This window comes from Anolis carolinensis, unplaced genomic scaffold, assembly GCF_035594765.1.
Source record: "Anolis carolinensis isolate JA03-04 unplaced genomic scaffold, rAnoCar3.1.pri scaffold_7, whole genome shotgun sequence".
Lineage (NCBI taxonomy): Eukaryota > Metazoa > Chordata > Lepidosauria > Squamata > Dactyloidae > Anolis > Anolis carolinensis.
The window spans coordinates 40193366-40215915 of NW_026943818.1; the positions used below are offsets into that span (position 1 = coordinate 40193366).

Consider the following 22550-nt stretch of genomic DNA (forward strand, 5'->3'; position numbering starts at 1 on the left):
ACAAATTTTATATTTATATCACATCAATAGTAACAATTAAATATATATAATTATTATTGGTGTCGTATAAATATATAATTGGTGAGACATATACACATATGCATACACACCAATTATATTAGTATTATATTGTCTAAATACACACACACATATATATACATAATCGGTGTCCATACACACACTATGTATATATATATATGTGTGTGTGTGTGTATTTAAGACTATATAAAACTAATATAATTTGCGTATGTGTGTATGTATGTGTGTGTATGTATGTAAAATTGGTGTCCACACACACACACACACAATGGATATATGTGTGTGTGTATATTTAGACTATATAATACTAATATAATTGGTGTGTATGTGTACACATATATAGTTGGTGTCCATGCGCACACACAGACAACACAATGTATATGCATATGTGTGTGTATTTAGACCACGTAATTGGTGTCCATATACACAGACACAGACTATGTATGTATATATGTGTGTGTGTATTTAGACCACATAACACTAATATAATTGGTGTGTGTGTGTGTGTAAATAATTGGTGTCCATGCACACACACAGATACATACTATGTATACATGTGTGTTTGTGTGTGTGTGTATTTAGACTATATAATACTAATAAAATTGGGGTATGTGTGTATATAATTGGTGTCCATATACACAGACACAGACTTTGTATATGTGTGTGTGTGTGTATTTAGACCACATAACACTAATATAATTTGTGTGTATGTGTGTATAATTGGTGTCCATGCACACACACAGACACATACTAAGTATACATATGTGTGTATTTAGACTATATAATACGAATCAAATTGGTGTGTACGTGTGTACATTTATGTATAGTTGGTGTCCATACACACACACACACACTATATATATATATATATATATATATATATATATATATATAAAGAGAGAGAGAGAGAGAGATGAATGACACACACACACACATCTCTGTGTATATATGTATATGTATATGTATGTATTGTATATGGAAGGAACTTATGGTGATGTTTTGCGGCCATTACGGATTCCTTGACACGCCCTTCGGGATACATAACGCTCCTAATATTGATATAGTGTGAAGGATGGCTTTATTAATGTCTCTCTCTGTGTCTCTCAGGCAGGCCTCTTGGGCCGGGGCAGGTAGTCGTCCATGGTTCCCAAGGGGAGGCTGCTCTTCTGGAAGTCCCCACTGGCCAGGACGATGGGCCCCGAGTACTTGTTCCAGAAGCGGTCCTTGGTCTCGGTGGAGAACCATCGCTGGCCGCGCCAGGGGTACACCAGGTGGGTGCCCTGCAGCTGCCAAGGGAGACATGCGAGGGTCACACTCTCATGGCCCTCTCCCAGTTCGGGGGAGAGACAGGAGATTCAAGGACAGGGATACAGAGATAGATAGATAGATAGATAGATAGATGATAGAGAGATAGATATGAACGATCGATACATAGACTGATACATGACGGATAGGTAGAGAAGCCTGTGACAATAGCTAGGTAGGTAGATGATAGGTGAATGGATAGAGAAATAGATAGATATGGGAGACAGATAGGTAAATAGATAGATACATAGATAGATAGATGATTGATGGATGAATAGACAGATAGACATGGTGAACAGATAGAGAGAGAGATCTATATATTGTACCAATGTATCTATGTATCTATCCATCCACCTATGTATGTGTATACGTAACTACCTACCTACCTATCTACCTAAACATCAGGAGAGAATACTTCTGGAACATGGCCACACAGCCCGAAAGACATACAACAACCCTACCTACCTATTGTCCTATCTACTTACCTACCGATTAACATACCTATCAACCTACCTATAAACCTATCTGTCTTCCTATCTACCTACCTATCAACCTATCTGCCAACTTATCTACCTATCTTCCTATCTACCTACCTACCTACCTACCTATCAACTTATCTGTCTATCAACCTATCTATCAACTTATCTATCTACCTACCTATCAACCTACCTACCTACCTATTTATCAACCTATCTATCTGCCTACCTATCTATCTATCAACCTATCTACCTACCTACCTATAACCTATCTATCCATTTACTTACCTAACTACCTATCAACTTATTGACCAACCTATCAATTATTCTAGCTCTATGTATGTATCTACATCTCTATTGTGACGTGAAAGTAAGCCTCTCTTAGATCGATTATTCTATCTATCGATCGATCCATGTCTCCTTCTGCGTACCCGCTCGAGTTCTTCTTGGCTGAGGCGATGCTTCTTCACGGGATGTGGGACCAGCATGTCCTGCGTGGACGTGGTCGGGGCTCTCGGAGCTGGGAGAGAAACAAGGCAACATTGAGGACCTCGTGCTGCATCAGCACCCACGGCAGCTGCACATCAAGGGGGCAAAACAAGGGCCAATTGTGTGCAAAACAACCAAGTGCAAAACATTTCCATCCGGGAACGACAGTGCCAGGAACTGTCCCAATTCTATATTCTATTACTATAATAATAGTAATACTAATAATATATAATATTGATAATGCAAAATAATAATATATAATATAATATAATAAAAGTAATAACAATAATAATAATTACAAGTAAAACAAGCAGTCAAAGAAGAAGCACATGCCCTGGCAGAATATGTAAAGCAAAGTGAAGAACCTGCTTTAATTGAAGTCAAAAGTCAGAAACTCCTCAAAGCACAGCAGACAAAGAATCAGAACAAGAAAGCCGCACTACAAACTAGAGCAGAATCAGTACAAGAAAACCGCACTACAAACTAGAGCTGACAGCTGGCACCACAAAACATTGCATGGAAAGTTCCTTGACAAAATTGAAGGAAAAGCTGATGAAGAGAAGACCTGGCTGTGGCTCACGAATGGGACCCTGAAGAAGGAGACAGAAGGCCTGATCCTTGCAGCCCAGGAGCAAGACATCAGGACAAAGGCAATTAATAATAATAATAATAATAATAATAATAATAATAATAATAATAATAATAATAGAAGACCTGGCTCTGGCTCACGAATGGGACCCTGAAGAAGGAGACAGAAGGCCTGATCCTTGCAGCCCAGGAGCAAGACATCAGGACAAAGGCAATTAATAATAATAATAATAATAATAATAATAATAATAATAATAATAATAGAAGACCTGGCTCTGGCTCACGAATGGGACCCTGAAGAAGGAGACAGAAGGCCTGATCCTTGCAGCCCAGGAGCAAGACATCAGGACAAAGGCAATTAATAATAATAATAATAATAATAATAATAATAATAATAATAATAGAAGACCTGGCTCTGGCTCACGAATGGGACCCTGAAGAAGGAGACAGAAGGCCTGATCCTTGCAGCCCAGGAGCAAGACATCAGGACAAAGGCAATTAATAATAATAATAATAATAATAATAATAATAATAGAAGACCTGGCTCTGGCTCACGAATGGGACCCTGAAGAAGGAGACAGAAGGCCTGATCCTTGCAGCCCAGGAGCAAGACATCAGGACAAAGGCAATTAATAATAATAATAATAATAATAATAATAATAATAATAATAATAATAGAAGACCTGGCTCTGGCTCACGAATGGGACCCTGAAGAAGGAGACAGAAGGCCTGATCCTTGCAGCCCAGGAGCAAGACATCAGGACAAAGGCCATTAATAATAATAATAATAATAATAATAATAATAATAATAATAATAATAGAAGACCTGGCTCTGGCTCTGGCTCACGAATGGGACCCTGAAGGAGGAGACAGAAGGCCTGATCCTTGCAGCCCAGGAGCAAGACATCAGGACAAAGGCCATTAATAATAATAATAATAATAATAATAATAATAATAATAATAATAATAATAGAAGACCTGGCTCTGGCTCTGGCTCACGAATGGGACCCTGAAGAAGGAGACAGAAGGCCTGATCCTTGCAGCCCAGGAGCAAGACATCAGGACAAATGCAATTAAGGCCAAGATCGAAAAATCAGCTGATGACCCAAAATGCAGACTGTGCAAGGAAACCGACAAAACCATTGATCGTATCCTCAGCTGCTGTAAGAAAATCGCACAGACAGACTGCAAACAGAGGCACAACTATGTGGCCCAGATGATTCATTGGATCTTATGCCTCAAGTCCCACCTCCCAGCAGCAAAGAACTGGTGGGATCACAAACCTGCAAAAGTCTTGGAAAATGAGCACGCAAAGATACTGTGGGACTTCCGAATCCAGACTGACAAAGTTCTGGAACACAACACACCAGACATCACAGTTGTGGAAGAGAAAAAGGTTTGGATCATGGATGTCGCCATCCCAGGTGACAGTCGCATTGAAGAAAAACAACAGGAAAAACTCAGCCGCTCTCAGGACCTCAAGACTGAACTTCAAAGACTCTGGCAGAAACCAGTGCAGGTGGTCCCGGTGGTGATGGGCACATCAAAAGATCTCAGCCGGCATTTGGAAACAATAGACACTGACAATATTACAATCTGCCAACTGCAAAAGGCCACCCTACTGGGATCTGCGCGCATCATCCGAAAATACATCACACAGTCCTAGACACTTAGGAAGTGTTCGACTTGTGGTTTTGTGATATGAAATCCAGCATGTCTGTCTTGTTTGCTGTGTCACAATAAAATAATAATAATAATCAGAAACTCCTCAAAACACAGCAGACAAAGAATCAGTACAAGAAAACTGCACTACAAACTAGAGCTGACAGCTGGCACAACAAAACATTGGGAAGTGTTCGACTTGTGATTTTGTGATACGAAATCCAGCATGTCTATCTTGTTTGCTGTGTCATAATTAAATAATAATAACAATAACAATAATAATAATACACCACACAGTCCTAGACACTTGGGAAGTGTTCGACTTGTGGTTTTGTGATACGAAGTCCAGCATGTCTACCTTGTTTGCTGTGTCATAATAATAATAATAACAATAATAATAATAATACAAAATACATCACACAGTCCTAATATAATAATAATAATAATAATAATAATAATAATAATAATAATACATCACACAGTCCTAGACACTTGGGAAGTGTTCGACTTGTGGTTTTGTGATATGAAATCCAGCATGTCTATCTTGTTTGCTGTGTCATAATAAAATAATAATATATAATATAATATAATATAATGTAATAATAGCAATAAAATAATATAATAAATCTTCAAGGCTTACGGTAGTAGTTGAAGGGGATGTTGCTGTGGAGCAGGTCTCCCTGGGCGGAGGGGGCTTTGTGGGCCTCGTCCGCGGGCGGCACGTAGTTCGAATTGTGTGTGGTGGCGAAGGAGGCGGGCAGGCGGGGGTCTCCCAGGCTCAGCGGCAGGGGCTTCTCGGGGGCCGCAAACAAGGGAGGCCCCGGAGCCTCTTCTTTCGGCTGGGAAGGAGGAGGAGGAGAGACAAGGGAGTCACCCAGTCTTGCATAAATATATTAATATTATTATTTCCAAGATATTAATATGTTTTATTATATGTTTTTATTATATTATATGTTTTTATTATCTTATCACTGATTCTCTGTTCCTTACTAGGACACAGATTATATCAAATAAGTCACCAAACCTATTTTAAACTGGCTCAAAATGACCAATTGAGTTTCCCTGATCCCCTTAACCTAGGATCAGTCTTCCCTGTGCCTCATCAGAGCACAGACTGGCTCTCTTTCTTTAAAACCAATTGAAATGATCTAGCCACCAAAGACTCAGGGAGGAGACCTGTTACTTTTACTTCTTTCTTCTTTTACTTCTTTACTTTAGATGATAGCGTACTTGATTCAAAATATATATGTTGGAAAAACAAGAACAAGTTTATTCAGGCACAAAGCTTAGTGGTTACAATGATGTTTCTCACGAGGTATCTTTATTAACAGTTACAATACCTGAATAAGATGAATCAACTCTCTAAAATATTACTTCTTTTACCTAAGGTAGTTAAACTCAGCTACTTTTATACCAGTCACCCCTGTGATATGCTATCACAGATTCTCCGTTCCTTACTAGGACACGGATTATATCAAATAAGTCACCAAACTTATTTTAAACTGACTCAAAATGACCAATTGAGTCTCCCTGATCCCCTTAACCTAGGATCAGTCTTCCCTGTGCCTCATCAGAGCACAGACTGGCTCTTTTTGTTAAACTCTGCACTTCTTCAGCAAAACGGCAGTTGGCTCCGCCCACTTCTCCATGGCAACCAGCCTCTGAGTGCTGAGAGCATCAACTGCTTCTAAAGCAAAACACACAATTACACATAACGTTTGTAAACCAAAAATTTGTACTTCATTACAGGAGGGTTTTCTTTGTAGCAAAGTAATATGGTTGCACTATTTACAAGAACAAGGTTTCTTGGTTTATAATATATGCAACAGAGGCTTCGATGTTGGAAAAACAAGAACAAGCTTAGTGGTTACAATATTGTTCTCACTTAGAGGTATTTTATTAACAGTTACAGTGCTAGAATAAGATGAGTCAAACTCCCTAAAGTGTCACTTATTTTACTTAAAGTAGTTAGAACTTCTTTCTCTGCTACTTTTAAAACCGCAGTCACCCCTGTGATATACGATCACAGATTCTCTGTTCCTCACCAGGACACAGACTACATTAAATAAGTCACCAAACTTATTTTAAACTGACTCAAAATGACCAATTGAGTTTCCCTGATCCCCTTAACCTAGGATCAGTCTTCCCTGTGCCTCATTGAGCACAGACTGGCTCTCTTTTTTAAAACTCTGCTCTTTTTAAAACTCCGCCCACTTCTCCATGGCAACCAGCCTCTGAGTGCTGAGAGCAGCAACTGCAATACAATCTTGGACATTCTTAAAATTTTTTATAATGTGATTTTATTTTGCAGTGGTATCTGTTTTATATGAACTGCTGTTTTGTAGATTGTTTTATATGAATTGTTGTTTTTACATTGTTTTTAGGCATTGAATTTTTGCCTATTTTCTGTAAGCCGCTTTGACTCTCCTCGGAGAGAAAGGCGGGGTAAAAGTGATGTAAATAAATAAAATAAAATGTTTATTTATACCCGGCTTCTTCTCTCTACAAGATTCCATCATAATATATTATTACTAGCTGTGCCCGGCCACGCGTTGCTGTGGCTTATGGGAATCCTTTGTTGGGCAGGTGGAATAGCAGTGAATAGCTTTGCAGTCTCAAAGCCTGTGTGGAAGGGCCTTGAGTCTAGACTGCCATATAATCCAGTTAAAATCAGATACTCTGTATTTTATAGGCAGTGTGGAAGAGGCCTAAGTGAGGCCTAACTCTGCCTGTCCCCTGGGCTGAGTGGGTTGCTAGGAGACCAAGTGGGTGGAGCTTAGCCTTCTAACTGGCAGCAATTGGATAAAAACAATTATTCCTCTCCCTCTAATTAGGACTTTCTTTTTCTTTTCTTTTCGTTGTTTGAACGTAGAGGCATGGATGAGGGGTTTTGCTGCCAAGTTTAGTGTTTCTGGGGTGTGTAGTTTTGTTGGTTTGTCCTAGGATGAAATTTCATTACCCTTTTATATATATAGATATTATATTGTATACATTATATTTTTTTATACTATACTATTATATTATTTTATATTATTAATTCTTAATTTTATTTAAAGTATTATTTAAATATATTATAAGATTATATAAATGATATATATATATAATGATCCAAGTTCCAATGGATCATTTGGGCCATGTAGTTGTGCCTCTGTTTGTAGTCTGTCTGTGCGATTTTCTTACAGCAGCTGAGGATATGATCCATGGTTTCGTCGGTTTCCTTGCACAGTCTGCATTTTGGGTCATCAGCTGATTTTTTGAACTTGGCCTGAATTGCCTTTGTCCTGATGTCTTGCTCCTGGGCTGCAAGGATCAGGCCTTGTGTCTCCTTCTTCAGGGTCCCATTCGTGATCCAGAGCCAGGTCTTCTATTATTATTATTATTATTATTATTATTATTATTATTATTAATGGCCTTTGTCCTGATGTCTTGCTCCTGGGCTGCAAGGATCAGGCCTTCTGTCTCCTTCTTCAGGGTCCCATTCGTGATCCAGAGCCAGGTCTTCTATTATTATTATTATTATTATTATTAATGGCCTTTGTCCTGATGTCTTGCTCCTGGGCTGCAAGGATCAGGCCTTCTGTCTCCTTCTTCAGGGTCCCATTCGTGAGCCACAGCCAGGTCTTCTATTATTATTATTATTATTATTATTATTATTATTATTATTATTATTATTAATGGCCTTTGTCCTGATGTCTTGCTCCTGGGCTGCAAGGATCAGGCCTTCTGTCTCCTTCTTCAGGGTCCCATTCGTGAGCCACAGCCAGGTCTTCTATTATTATTATTATTATTATTATTATTATTATTATTATTATTATTAATGGCCTTTGTCCTGATGTCTTGCTCCTGGGCTGCAAGGATCAGGCCTTCTGTCTCCTTCTTCAGGGTCCCATTCGTGAGCCACAGCCAGGTCTTCTATTATTATTATTATTATTATTATTATTATTATTATTAATGGCCTTTGTCCTGATGTCTTGCTCCTGGGCTGCAAGGATCAGGCCTTCTGTCTCCTTCTTCAGGGTCCCATTCGTGAGCCAGAGCCAGGTCTTCTCCTTATCAGCTTTTCTTTCAATTTTGTCAAGGAACTTTCCATGCCATGTTTTGTGGTGCCAGCTGTCAGCTCTAGTTTGTAGTGCGGTTTTCTTGTACTGATTCTGCTCTAGTTTGTAGTGCGGTTTTCTTGTACTGGTTTTTTGTCTGCTGTGCTTTGAGGAGTTTCTGATTTCTGACTTCAATCCAAGCAGGTTCTTCACTTTGCTTTACATATTCTGCCAGGGCATGTTCTTCTTCTTTGACTGCTTATTATTATTATTATTATTATTATTATTATTATTATTATTATTATGATGTTGCAGGATGATGCTGCCATTTGCAACCACTTGACTGTAACTTGACTGCCATTTGTGCAAGGCTTACTACTTGGGAAATTAAATTGGAAGTTAAAGCGGTTTCAAACTTCATCAACTCTCCAGTGTAGATGCATCACTGTACCGTTTGGAAGTAAAACTGGTAGCTGCTGATGGGTTCTGGGTTCCGTCCGGGTTCTAGGTCGCCTTGGCGGATGCTGGACTTGTTCTGTTCGACGTCGTGGACGAACACAGGATCTGGAAGGATGATTTATTATTAATATTATTATTATTGCAATTATTATTTATTGTTATTTTTATATTATTATGATTATTATTGCAATCATTTATTATTATTATTATTGCAATTATTTGTATTGCTATTTTTATATTATTATTATTGCAATTATTATTTAATATTGTTATTTTTATATTATTATTATTATTGCAATTATTGATTATTGTTATTTTTATATTATTATTTTTGCAATAGTTTATTACTATTATTATTATTGCAATTATTATTTATTATTGTTATTTTTATATTATTATTATTGCAATTATTCTTTATTATTGATATTTTTATATTATTATTATTAGCATTATTATTATTATTATTGCACCCTGGCTTGAGGAATGGCAGGTCACAAAGAGAATCCAGGATGAATGGTTGCAACCCAAAATAGGCCAAGTTCGGACTAGAACCCAGAACGGACAACGTGGAGATCTTACCTGGATTCTTCCACGTGTACACTCCGGACGAAATGGTGGAGAAACTCCGGCGTCCGTCCCCTGGCTGGACATTGGTCTGGAAGACCTTTGCCACGGCCTCCATGCGGTCATACCTGTTGGAGGGAGAGGACGGGCAAGAAGGGGTCCCCAGAGGTCATCTAGACCAACCCCAAGGCCAAAAATGACCAACTGGTCTCCAAAAGTCATCTAGACCAACCCCAAGACCAAGAAGGACCAACTGGTCTCCTAAGGTCATCTAGACCAACCTCAAGACCAAAAATGACCAACTGGTCTCCAAAGGTCATCTAGACCAACCCCAAGACCAAGAAGGACCAACTGGTCTCCAAAGGTCATCTAGACCAACCTCAAGACCAAAAATGACCAACTGGTCTCCAAAGGTCATCTAGACCAACCCCAAGGCCAAGAAGGACCAACTGGACTCCAAAGGTCATCTAGACCGACCCCAAGACCAAGAATGTCCAACTGGTCTCCAAAGGTCATCTAGACCAACCCCAAGAAGGACAACCCCCATTCGAGGGGCCTCCAAAGGTCATCTAGGCCAACCCCAAGGCCATGAAGACAAATTCCATTCAAGGGGCCTCCGAAGATCATGTAGTCAATCCCCCAAGCTCAGTCTAGATGGCCTTCAGGGAACCCTTTGTCTTACCGCTGACTGCTAGGAGGCCACGGGGCGAAGGCCTGCTTCTGCTCGCTCTCCATGTCGTGGCAATGGGGGTCCCCAAAAGGAATGGAATCCATGATCTGCACAAAAAGGGAATCCAGAAAGTCGTCATCATATATTATTATTACAACCTTGGGGACCCAGTGGTGCCCGGATTAGTAGAAGGCCTTGTTTGTTTTGGGATGTGAGGTCATATCACTGAAGTTGGGTCCAGATCCTGAGAAATCCTGATAGAAGTGACGTCTTTCCTAACAAACACAAAGGATAATGACTTTCCCAATAATAATAATCAAAAATCAGAAACTCCTCAAAGCACAGCGGACAAAAAGACAGTACAAGAAAACCGCACTACAAACTAGAGAAGAATCAGTACAAGAAAACCGCACTACAAACTAGAGCAGAATCAGTACAAGAAAACCACACTAACAAACTAGAGCAGAATCAGTACAAGAAAACCGCACTACAAACTAGAGCAGAATCAGTACAAGAAAACCGCACTACAAACTAGAGCAGAATCAGTACAAGAAAACCACACTACAAACTAGAGCAGAATCAGTACAAGAAAACCGCACTACAAACTAGAGCAGAATCAGTACAAGAAAACCGCACTACAAACTAGAGCAGAATCAGTACAAGAAAACCGCACTACAAACTAGAGCAGAATCAGTACAAGAAAACCGCACTACAAACTAGAGCAGAATCAGTACAAGAAAACCGCACTACAAACTAGAGCAGAATCAGTACAAGAAAACCGCACTACAAACTAGAGCAGAATCAGTACAAGAAAACCGCACTACAAACTAGAGCTGACAGCTGGCACAACAAAACATTGCATGGAAAGTTCCTTGACAAAATTGAAGGAAAAGCTGACAAGGAGAAGACCTGGCTGTGGCTCACGAATGGGACCCTGAAGAAGGAGACAGAAGGCCTGATCCTTGCAGCCCAGGAGCAAGACATCAGGACAAAGGCCATTCAGGCCAAGATCGAAAAATCAGCTGATGACCCAAAATGCAGACTGTGCAAGGAAACCGACGAAACCATGGATCATATCCTCAGCTGCTGTAAGAAAGTTGCACAGACAGACTACAAACAGAGGCACAACTATGTGGCCCAAATGATCCATTGGAACTTATGCCTCAAGTCCCACCTCAGAGCAGGAAAGAACTGGTGGGATCACAAACCTGCAAAAGTCTTGGAAAATGAGCAGGCAAAGATACTGTGGGACTTCCGAATCCAGACTGACAAAGTTCTGGAACACAACACACCAGACATCACAGTTGTGGAGAAGAAAAAGGTTTCGATCAGTTATGTCGCCATCCCAGGTGACAGTCGCATTGACGAAAAACAACAGGAAAAACTCAGTCGCTCTCAGGACCTCAGGACTGAACTGCAAAGACTCTGGCAGAAACCAGTGCAGGTGGTCCCGGTGGTGATGGGCACACTGGGTGCCGTGCCAAAAGATCTCAGCCGGCATTTGGAAACAATAGACATTGACAAAATTACGATCTGCCAAGTGCAAAAGGCCACCCGACTGGGATCTGCAGCATCATCCGAAAATACATCACACAATTCTAGACACTTGGGAAGTGTTCGACTTGTGGTTTTGTGATACGAAATCCAGCATATCTATCTGGTTTGCTGTGTCATAATATAATAATAATAATAATCAGAAACTCCTCAAAACACAGCAGACAAAGAATCAGTACAAGAAAACTGCACTACAAACTAGAGCTGACAGCTGGCACAACAAAACATTGGGAAGTGTTCGACTTGTGATTTTGTGATACGAAATCCAGCATGTCTACCTTGTTTGCTGTGTCATAATAAAATAATAATAATAATACTGATTATCATAAAACATAGGAATCTTACAAGGAGTCCAAGCATAAAAAGCTGCAATTTCTACAAGTGGCCACTGGATGGCGGCAAAGGCCATGATTTGAGTTGAATGAGTTTTAATGAAGAAGCACAGGTGCAGTTCTTCAGGTGCCCACTGGGGGCAGCAAAGGGCTATTAGGGCATTGTAGGTAGGAAGAGCCAACAACAACAACAACAACAACAACAACAACTATAACACTACTACTAGAAGGCTCACCTCTTTATATGGCTGGGCCGGGGCCCCACCTTTGCCCGTGTATTGCGATTTGTAGGACGTCTCGTAGTAATAACGGCTGTCGCCTCTCAGAGCAGCGTCTTCCCCTGCCGAGGGAGGAGGAAAAGCACTCTTCACATGCTCAGACTCACAGGCCCCAGCCCTAAGAGGTCATAGCACTCTGCACATGCTCAGATGCCCACTGCCCTTACCAAAAGGCACCCGAGCATGTACAGAGTGCAGCTGCCTCTTATTGCCATGGCTTGGGACTTGCTGTAAGGGCAAAGGGCACCTGAGCATGTGCAGAGTGCTACAGCCTCTTAGGGCCATTACCTTTATTGCGCCTGAGCATGCTCAGAAGTCCCAGGCCATAGCCCTAAGAGGCCACAAAACTCTGCGCATGCTCAGGCATACTTTCCCCTTGCATTAAAGGTCCAGGTAATAACACTACAGGGCAGAAGCACTCTGTGCATGCTCAGACACCCTTTTCCTTTGTATTAAAGGCCCAGAAAATTCCGCTAAGAGGTAATCGCACTCTGTGCATGCTCAGATGTATTGTTGGGAGGGCCAAGAGTGCCTAAACATGCACAGATAACTCTGGTCATAGCACTAAGAGACTGCAGAACTCTGTGCATGCTCAGGCGCCCTTTCCCATTGCAATATAGGCCCTGATAATGGCCCTAAGAGGCAATAGCACTCAGTGTATGCTCAGATGGGTTGTTTGGAGGGCCAAGAGTTCCTACGCATGCACAGAAGGCCCAGGGAATAGCCCTAATGGGTAATAGCACTCTGTGCGTGCTCAGGCACCCTTTCTTCTTGCAATAAAGGCCCAGGGAATAGTTCTGCATAGAACCAGTGTGATAGAACTGAGAAACGGTATGGCTGCTTACAAATCAAAACTACAAGCCAGCCAGAGAACGCTAATAAGACGTGACTCCACCCTTGATGAAATCGGATTTAAGGACATATTCTAAGAAATGCTAAAGATGTCAGAAAAACAGGATGAACAGCACAAAGAAATGCAAGAACAATAGAATAGCACTATCTCTACCTTTCCACCTCCCTCCCCACTTAGGTGTCTATTAGGACATGAAGGTAAGCCTCTCTTAGATAGAATATTCTATATTTATGTATCTACTGCATCTCTATTGAGACCTGAAGGTAAGCCTCTCTTAGATCGATTATTCTATATCTATGTATCTACTACGTCTCTATTGTGACCTGAAGGTAAGCCTCTCTTAGATCGATTATTCTATATCTATGTATCTACTACGTCTCTATTGAGACCTGAAGGTAAGCCTCTCTTAGATTGAATATTCTATATCTATGTATCTACTATGTCTCTATTGAGACCTGAAGGGAAGCCTCTCTTAGATCGATTATTCTATATCTATGTATCTACTACGTCTCTATTGAGACCTGAAGGTAAGCCTCTCTTAGATCGATTATTCTATATCTATGTATCTACTACGTCTCTATTGTGACCTGAAGGTAAGCCTCTCTTAGATCGATTATTCTATATCTATGTATCTACTATGTCTCTATTGAGACCTGAAGGTAAGCCTCTCTTAGATTGAATATTCTATATCTATGTATCTACTATGTCTCTATTGTGACCTGAAGGTAAGCCTCTCTTAGATAGAATACTCTATATTTATGTATCTACTATGTCTCTATTGAGACCTGAAGGTAAGCCTCTCTTAGATCGATTATTCTATATTTATGTATCTACTGCATCTCTATTGTGACCTGAAGGTAAGCCTCTCTTAGATTGATTATTCTATATCTATGTATCTACTACGTCTCTATTGAGACCTGAAGGTAAGCCTCTCTTAGATCGATTATTCTATATCTATGTATCTACTACGTCTCTATTGAGACCTGAAGGTAAGCCTCTCTTAGATAGAATACTCTATATCTATGTATCTACTATGTCTCTATTGTGACCTGAAGGTAAGCCTCTCTTAGATCGATTATTCTATATCTATGTATCTACTATGTCTCTATTGTGACCTGAAGGTAAGCCTCTCTTAGATCGATTATTCTATATTTATGTATCTACTGCATCTCTATTGTGACCTGAAGGTAAGCCTCTCTTAGATTGATTATTCTATATCTATGTATCTACTACGTCTCTATTGAGACCTGAAGGTAAGCCTCTCTTAGATCGATTATTCTATATCTATGTATCTACTATGTCTCTATTGTGACCTGAAGGTAAGCCTCTCTTAGATCGATTATTCTATATTTATGTATCTACTACGTCTCTATTGAGACCTGAAGGTAAGCCTCTCTTAGATTGAATATTCTATATTTATGTATCTACTATGTCTCTATTGAGACCTGAAGGTAAGCCTCTCTTAGATCGATTATTCTATATTTATGTATCTACTGCATCTCTATTGTGACCTGAAGGTAAGCCTCTCTTAGATTGATTATTCTATATCTATGTATCTACTACGTCTCTATTGAGACCTGAAGGTAAGCCTCTCTTAGATCGATTATTCTATATCTATGTATCTACTACGTCTCTATTGAGACCTGAAGGTAAGCCTCTCTTAGATAGAATACTCTATATCTATGTATCTACTATGTCTCTATTGTGACCTGAAGGTAAGCCTCTCTTAGATCGATTATTCTATATCTATGTATCTACTATGTCTCTATTGTGACCTGAAGGTAAGCCTCTCTTAGATCGATTATTCTATATCTATGTATCTACTATGTCTCTATTGTGACCTGAAGGTAAGCCTCTCTTAGATCGATTATTCTATATTTATGTATCTACTGCATCTCTATTGTGACCTGAAGGTAAGCCTCTCTTAGATTGATTATTCTATATCTATGTATCTACTACGTCTCTATTGAGACCTGAAGGTAAGCCTCTCTTAGATCGATTATTCTATATCTATGTATCTACTACGTCTCTATTGCGACCTGAAGGTAAGCCTCTCTTAGATCGATTATTCTATATCTATGTATTTACTACGTGCTCAGACACCAATAAAGGCCCAGGGAACAGTCCTAACAACGCTCGCTCTAAGAGGCTCCCTAAGCATGTTGGGGTCTGGTGGGGCGCACCGAGATGGGCGGAGGGGGCCTTGTCCGGCCGCGTGACCCCCGCGTGCCCCCGGAAGGCCTCCCGGGTGAGGGAGGGGGGCAGGGGCAGCTTGTCCGGGTCCCCACGGGGCAGGTTGTCCTCCCACTTGTCCACCTTCCTCCGTGGGACCGACACCGTGGGGGGGCAGGGGTAGCTCTGGTGGGTCAGGGAGGGCGGGATGGGCAGGGCCGAGGGGTCGCGGTGCATCCAGGGCCGCGTGTCCGTCAGGCGGATCTCCGGCCGGGGCTCGAGGGGCCGCGGGGGGAAGGAGAGGGTCGCCTCGGAGCGGGGGTCCCAGCGGGGTCCCATGTCCTGGTTCAGGACGTCCACCGAGGGGGGCAGCCGGGCCGGGGGCGGGCGGAAGGACCCCCAGCGTGGGGGGAAGTCCTCCCGGAAGCGGGAGGTCAAGGACCACGGGGAGCGGCCCGGGCGGAGGTCGTGGCCCAGGCGGAAGTGGGAGGCCCACAGGAAGGCCTCCATGGGCAGCGGGGGCGGGACACGGGCCATCGGGGTCAAGCGGTCAAGGGGTCAAGGAGAATCAGGGATGTCTGGGACGTTTGGGGTCAAGAGGTCAGCCTATTAAGTCAGGGATCAAGGTGATGACCTTTGATATTGGGGGTCAAGATGAGGGTCTATTAAGTCAGGGCTCAAGACTAGGGGTCAAGATGGTCATCTAATAAATTATGGATCCAGACAGTGGTCTACAAAGTCAGGGGTCAAGGTGATGACCTTTGATGTTGGGGGTCAAGATGAGGGTCTATTAAGTTAGGAGTCAAGATTAGGGTTCAAGACGGTCGTCTAATAAATTATGGATCCAGACTGGTCTATGAAGTCAGGGGTCAAGGTGATGACCTTTGATGTTGGGGGGTCAAGATGAGGGTCTATTAAGTCAGGGGTCAAGACTAGGGTTCAAGACGGTCATCTAATAAATTATGGATCCAGACAGTGGTCCACAAAGTCAGGGGTCAAGGTGATGACCTTTGATGTTGGGGTCAAGATGAGGGTCTATTAAGTCAGGGGTCAAGACTAGGGGTCAAGACGGTCATCTAATAAATTATGGATCCAGACAGTGGTCTAGAAAATCAGGGGTCAAGGTGATGATCTTTGATGTTGGGGGTCAAGATGAGGGTCTATTAAGTTAGGAGTCAAGATTAGGGTTCAAGACGGTCGTCTAATAAATTATGGATCCAGACTGGTCTATGAAGTCAGGGGTCAAGGTGATGACCTTTGTAATCAGGGGTCAGGATAGAGGTCTATGAAGTCAGGGGTCAAGATGGTCATCTAATACATTAGGGATCCAGACTTGTGGTCGAGATGGTCATCTAATAATTTATGGATCTGGACAAGTGGTCTATGAAGTCAGGAGTCAAGATGAAGGTCTGAAGTTAGGGTCAAGATGGTGGTCTATTAAGCCAGGGGTCAAGATGGAGGTCCTTGAAGTTAGGGTCTAAGATGGGGGTCTGTGAGGTCAGGAGTCAAGATGGTCATCTAATACATTAGGGATTTGGACAGTGGTCTATGAAGTCAGGGGTCAAGGTGATGATCTTTGAAGTTGGGGGTCAAGATGGAGGTCTTTGAAGTTGGGGATCAAGAGGGTGGTCTATGAAGATAGGGGTCAAGATGGTCATCTAATACATTAAGGATCTGGACTTGGAGTCAAGATGGTCCACTAATAAATTATGGATCTGGACAGTGGTCTATTAAGCCAGGGATCAAGATGATGATTTTTGAAGGCAAGGGTCAAGATGGTGGTCTATTAAGCCAGGGGTCAAGATGATGACCTTTGGAATTGGGGGTCAGATTGGTGGTCTAATAAGTCAGGGGTCAAGATGGTCATCTAATAATTTATGGATCTGGACAATCGTCTATGAAGTCAGGGGTCAAGATGAGGGTCTTTGGAATTGGGGATCAGGTTGGTGGTCTATCAAGTCAGTGGTCAAGATGGGGATCTAATGAGCCAGGGGTCAAGATGGGGGTCTTTGAAGTTAGGGGTCAAGGTGAGGGTCTAATATGTTAAGGGTCAAGATCTACGAGGTTGGGGGTCAAGGTGGTCATCTAATAAGTCAGGGATCCCAACGGTGGTCATTGAAGTCGGGGGTCAACGTGGTGGCCCTTGAAGGTGGTCTTCCTTCGTTCCAGGCCGCTCTACGGTGACCGGACGGCGGGCGGAATGTGACCTCGTGGCCGGAGACTGTGATGTCATCGACCAGGCAGCCAATCCGAGTGGGCGTCTCAGGCCATGGGGTGGGAGGCTTGGCTCACTCCAGCCGCCTGCCTCTCTGGTCAAGGGGGCGGCCGGAGAGATCTTGACCCACAGTGTCCCGTGAGCAGCGTCTGGTGAAGTGGCCACCTGTGATGCTGCAGGGATTTGCCTGTTACTGGGTGAAGTGGCCCTCTGTGATACTGCGGGGTTTTTTGCCTGTTGCTGAGCGAAGTGGCCCTCTGTGGTGGTTGCTAGGTGAGGTGGCCCTTTGTGATGCTGTAGGGGTTTTTTTGGCCCGATGTGGTGGTGCTAAGGGGAGTTTGCCCATTGCTGGGTGAAGTGGCCCTCTCTATGGTTACTAGGAGAAGTGGCTCTCTTTCATGGTTGCGAGGTGAAGTGACCCCATGTGTTATGGGTTTTTCTCTGTTGCTGGGTGCAGTGACCCTCTCTGTGGTTAGTAGTGGAAGTGGCCCTCTCTATGGTTGCTAGGTGAAGTGACCCCATGTGTTGTCATGGGTTTTTGTCTGTTTCTGGGTGAAGTGGCCCTCTGTGATTGTTGCTAGGCGACATGGCTCTATGTGATGCTGTGGGGGGGATTTGCCTGTTGCTGGGCAGTGGTGGTCGCTAGGTGAAGTGGCCCTCCGTGATGTCACGGCAATTGTCTGCCGCTAGGTGAAGTGGCCCCCTGTTACTGTTTGGCAAAGTGGCCCTCCATGAGGTTGTGGGATGTGTATGTTGCCAGGTGGATTGGCCCCCTGTGAAGTCATGGGGACGGAAAGGGAATCGGGATGGTGGGCGGGGTCTCCTTCCGACTGTTTCCCGAAACTGGAAACCACAAAGGAACGAATACGAATCCAGGGCATTGAACACGTTTTAATTAACAGCAGGCCAGTTTTGACTGACAGCCTGTTGTGACCGCTATGACCTATGGGGCCTGGTTTCCGGCCTTTGGAGGTCAGAACTTCCTCCGGACTGAGGAATGTGTTTTCTTATCTCTCTGTGTGTGTTGAGCTGTGCTTGCCGAGGCGAGAGGCTAGAGAAGGATGCCAGCTCAGAGCGATGGCTTTTGCAATGCTTTGTAAACATGTATTATAGATAAATGTTTAATAAATAAATGTTTGGACTTTAGACTAGAGATGTCTTTGAGTCTGACATTGAACAGGAATTGGCGAGGCAGCCGATTGCAACCAATTCGTCAGGGTGCTGGAGAAGATGATTGACGGAGTTTGAAGAAACCCACCCGGCTCGCACCCTGACCCCCACGCTGACAAAGTCATCCTTCTCCTCATCATCATAAAAAAAAAACAATTCTGGTCAAACGAGGCAGGGGGGGAGTGTCCATCCAGGAGTCCCTGGAGATTGATGATCCTGCGGCGGGGGGTTCCACAGATCGAGAGAAGCGTTTGTGGGCCACATTCAGCCAAGGTCCGCTTGGGGCCCCTCGTTGCCCACATTGGGGGGCCCTTCTCCCCCTTCCTCTTCCTCGGGGGGGCCCAGGAGAGGAAGGCCCTGGGACTTGTACTCCGGGGGAGCGGGGGCCTCTTCCAGAAGGACACCCTTCTCCAAGGGCCTCTTTTCTTCTCCCCCTCCGTCTCCTCCTTCTCCTTCTTCTCCTCCTTCTCCTTTCACCACTACGAAAGGCTCCGGGGGGTCACGGGCTTCCAAGGGCATTACCCAGGGACGGTGCATCTGGGAGAAGCAAAACAACAACAAAACAACAATGATAATCATAATCTATAGGCATGTCCGATCGATGAAAAAAATGTTTCAATTCTCGTTTCTAAAGTAGGGGGCGCTGGCGCTTCGATATAGAAAGTATTTCCGATTTTTTTCACCCAAAAATTTCGGATATTTCCGAAAATTCGTAATGATTCTAAATGTTTCTAAAATGACGGACGCGCATGCGCAATCGCTACACACTGGGCTTGTATGGCAATCTTCCATGTGGACGTAGAGGACGTTAGCCCCCACCTTTGCATCCATCGTGGAAGCTTCTGATTGGCCGGGGAGCAGCAGCCATGTTAGGTTGCAGAAACAATTTTAAAAAAAAAATATTTTAAAAAATATATTAAAAATTTTTTTTGGGGGGGGGAGGGAATTAACGAAACATTAAGAGACAATTAGAGAATGGGCCAACAATGGTTCGAATGACATTGCTGGTTGCGCTGTGAGAAAATGTCTCGGAATGCGTATCAAAAAGCGAGAACAATCCAAAATAATTCCGATATACGATTCAAAACGATTTTTTGGACATGTCTAATAATCTATATAAATAAAAATGTAATGGCCGTTTGTGAGGGACCTCATCTCTCCCAAACTACTTCACCAATTATTTCAAAATCTGGACACAACGTAGCAATCGAACTGGTGGATGTTTTAAGGTATCCACAAACCTACTATTACACACCTGTCACACCTGAGATAGGTAAAGCTATGCTTAGGTTCACAAACAGCATGTTAGTTTGTGAGGGACTTCATATCTCTCAAACTACTTCATTGATTGCTTCAAAATCTGGACACAACGTAGCAATCGAACTGGTGGGTGTTTTAAAGTATGCACAAACCTACCATTACACACCTGTCACACCTGAGATAGGTAAAACTATGCTTAGGTTCACAAACAGTATGTTAGTTTGTGAGGGACTTCATAATCTCCCAAACTACTTCACCGATTACTTCGAAATCTGGACACAACGTAGCAATTGAACTGGCGGGTGTTCACAAACCTATTATTACATACCTGTCACACCTGAGAAAAGTTTTTTTTTTCCGTGTCAGGAGCAACCGGAGTTGCTTCTGGAGTGAGAGAATTGGCCGTCTGCAAGGATGTTGCCCAGGGGACGTTGCCCGGATGTTTTGATGTTTTACTATCCTTGTGGGAGGCTTCTCTCATGTCCCGAGCTGGAGCTGATAGAGGGAACTCATCCGCACTCTCCCCAGGTGGGATTCGAACCTGGCAGCCTTCAGGTCAGCAACCCAACCTTCAAGTCACGAGGCTTTTATCCACTAGGCCACTGGAGGCTCCAATTATTATTATTATTATTATTATTATTATTATTATTATTATTATTGTTATTATTACATTTATTATTATTACATATATTATATTCTGAGACTTATTGTAATCTATATATATAAAAGGGTAGTGACGTTTCGGCCTAGGACAAAACAACAAAACTACACATCCCAGAAACACTAAACTTGGCAGCACAACCCCTCATCCATGCCTCTACGTTCATACAACAAAAAGCTCCAGCTACTCCAGAAAACGGCCAGGCTTTGAGACTGCAAGGCTATTCACTGCTATTCGACCTGGCCAACAAAGGATTCCCATAAGCCACAGCAACGCATGGCCGGGCAAAGCTAGTATATTATAATATTATATTAATATTATATATTAATATATTGTTATATATTATTATGTATTATATTATATATAATATGTTATATGTTATTGTTATTATATTAGTTTTATATTATTATTATGCATTTTATTTGTATTATATTATTATATATGTATAGGCTCCTACCTGAGACAAGTAAAATTATGCTTAAGTTTAGAAACAGAATGCCTGTTTGTGAGGGACTTCATATCTCTCAAACTACTTCACTGATTGCTTTGAAATCTGGACACAATGTAGCAATTGAGCTGGCAGGTGTTTTAAGATATTCATATACCTACCATCACACACCTGTCACACCTGAGATAGGTAAAACTATACTTAGGTTCACAGACAGCATGTCCGTTTGTGAGGTACCGCATATCTCCCAAACTACTTCACCGATTGCTTCAAAATCTGGACACAACGTAGCAATTGAACTGGTGGATGTTTTAAGGTATCCAAAACCCTACTATTACACACCTGTCACACCTGAGATAGGTAAAACTATGCTTAGGTTCACAAACAGCATGTCAGTTTGTGAGGGACTTCATATCTCCCAAACTACTTTACTGACTGCTTCGAAATCCTGGACACAATGTAGCAATCAAACTGGCAGGTGTTTTAAAGTATCCACAATCTTACTATTACACACCTGTCACACCTGAGATAGGTAAAACCATGCTTAGGTTCACAAACAGCATGTCAGTTTGTGAGGGACTTCATATCTCTCAATCTATTTCACCGATTGCTTCAAAATCTGGACACAACGTAGCAATTGAACTGGTGGATGTTTTAAGGTATCCAAAAACCTACTATTACACACCTGCCACACCTGAGACAGGTAAAAGCATGTTTAGGTTCACAAACAGCGCCATCTGCTGGACAAACAAGCAACAGCCACTGTACTACAAAGAACCGTTTCAGGAAGGAGGAGAAGGGTGCATGGATATGGTGAGGGCTGAGGCAAAACTGGAAGAGAGTGGGGAGAGTGGAGAAAGAAAGAGATCTATATTCATCCATCTGTCTCTCTCTCTCTCTCTCTCTCTCTATCTATCTATATTTACACTCAGGTAGTCTTTAGAATTCTGCGGTTTACATCTCGACACGGATTGCTTCTCATATGGACACTAACAGGGCCGTAGCCAGAAAAAAATTTCGGGAGGGGTTTTGAAAATTTTGGGGGGGGGGGGGGTTGAACCCCTAGCACACACCTCTCCCCACTACAAACTTGTCAATATCTGCTTGAAATAGTGCCTGGAGGGACTCTTAATGTTTTGTGTCTCATAGACTTAGCATGGGGATTTGGTTAACCAGTTAAAATTCATGAGTAAACCAGGTTTTTTTAATAACCTGAAAAATTTCGGGGGGGGGGGGGGGTTGAACCCCTAGCACACACCTCTCCCCGCTACAAACCTGTCAATATCTGCTTGAAATAGTGCCTGGAGGGACTCTTAAT

General features: G+C 42.5%; 2 protein-coding genes across 3 annotated transcripts in view; both read right to left on the reverse strand.

The window, feature by feature from the left end:
- Nucleotides 1-943: 943 nt before the first annotated feature.
- On the reverse strand, nt 944-16015 carry saxo5 (stabilizer of axonemal microtubules 5). Of its 2 annotated transcripts, XM_062960215.1 has the most exons (8): nt 15490-16015; nt 12412-12515; nt 10302-10396; nt 9635-9747; nt 9048-9160; nt 5200-5398; nt 2252-2340; nt 1101-1325 (listed from the first exon to the last, which is right to left on the reverse strand). In XM_062960215.1, the coding sequence occupies exons 1-8, from the start codon at nt 16013-16015 to the stop codon at nt 1143-1145; spliced, it is 1422 nt and encodes a 473-aa protein (XP_062816285.1). In that variant the 3' UTR covers nt 1101-1142. The 2 variants fall into 2 exon arrangements, with proteins under 2 accessions (XP_062816286.1, XP_062816285.1); XM_062960216.1 differs by lacking the exon at nt 9048-9160 and having other exon boundaries at nt 944-1325.
- A 2785-nt stretch (nt 16016-18800) lies between these two features.
- Nucleotides 18801-22550, reverse strand: part of il12rb1 (interleukin 12 receptor subunit beta 1) — a 32966-nt gene continuing 29216 nt past the window's right edge. The window contains exon 15 of the mRNA XM_062960207.1: nt 18801-19400. Coding sequence (XP_062816277.1) covers nt 19128-19400 — 273 coding nt within the window. The 3' untranslated portion in view covers nt 18801-19127. The remainder of the gene's footprint in view (nt 19401-22550) is intronic.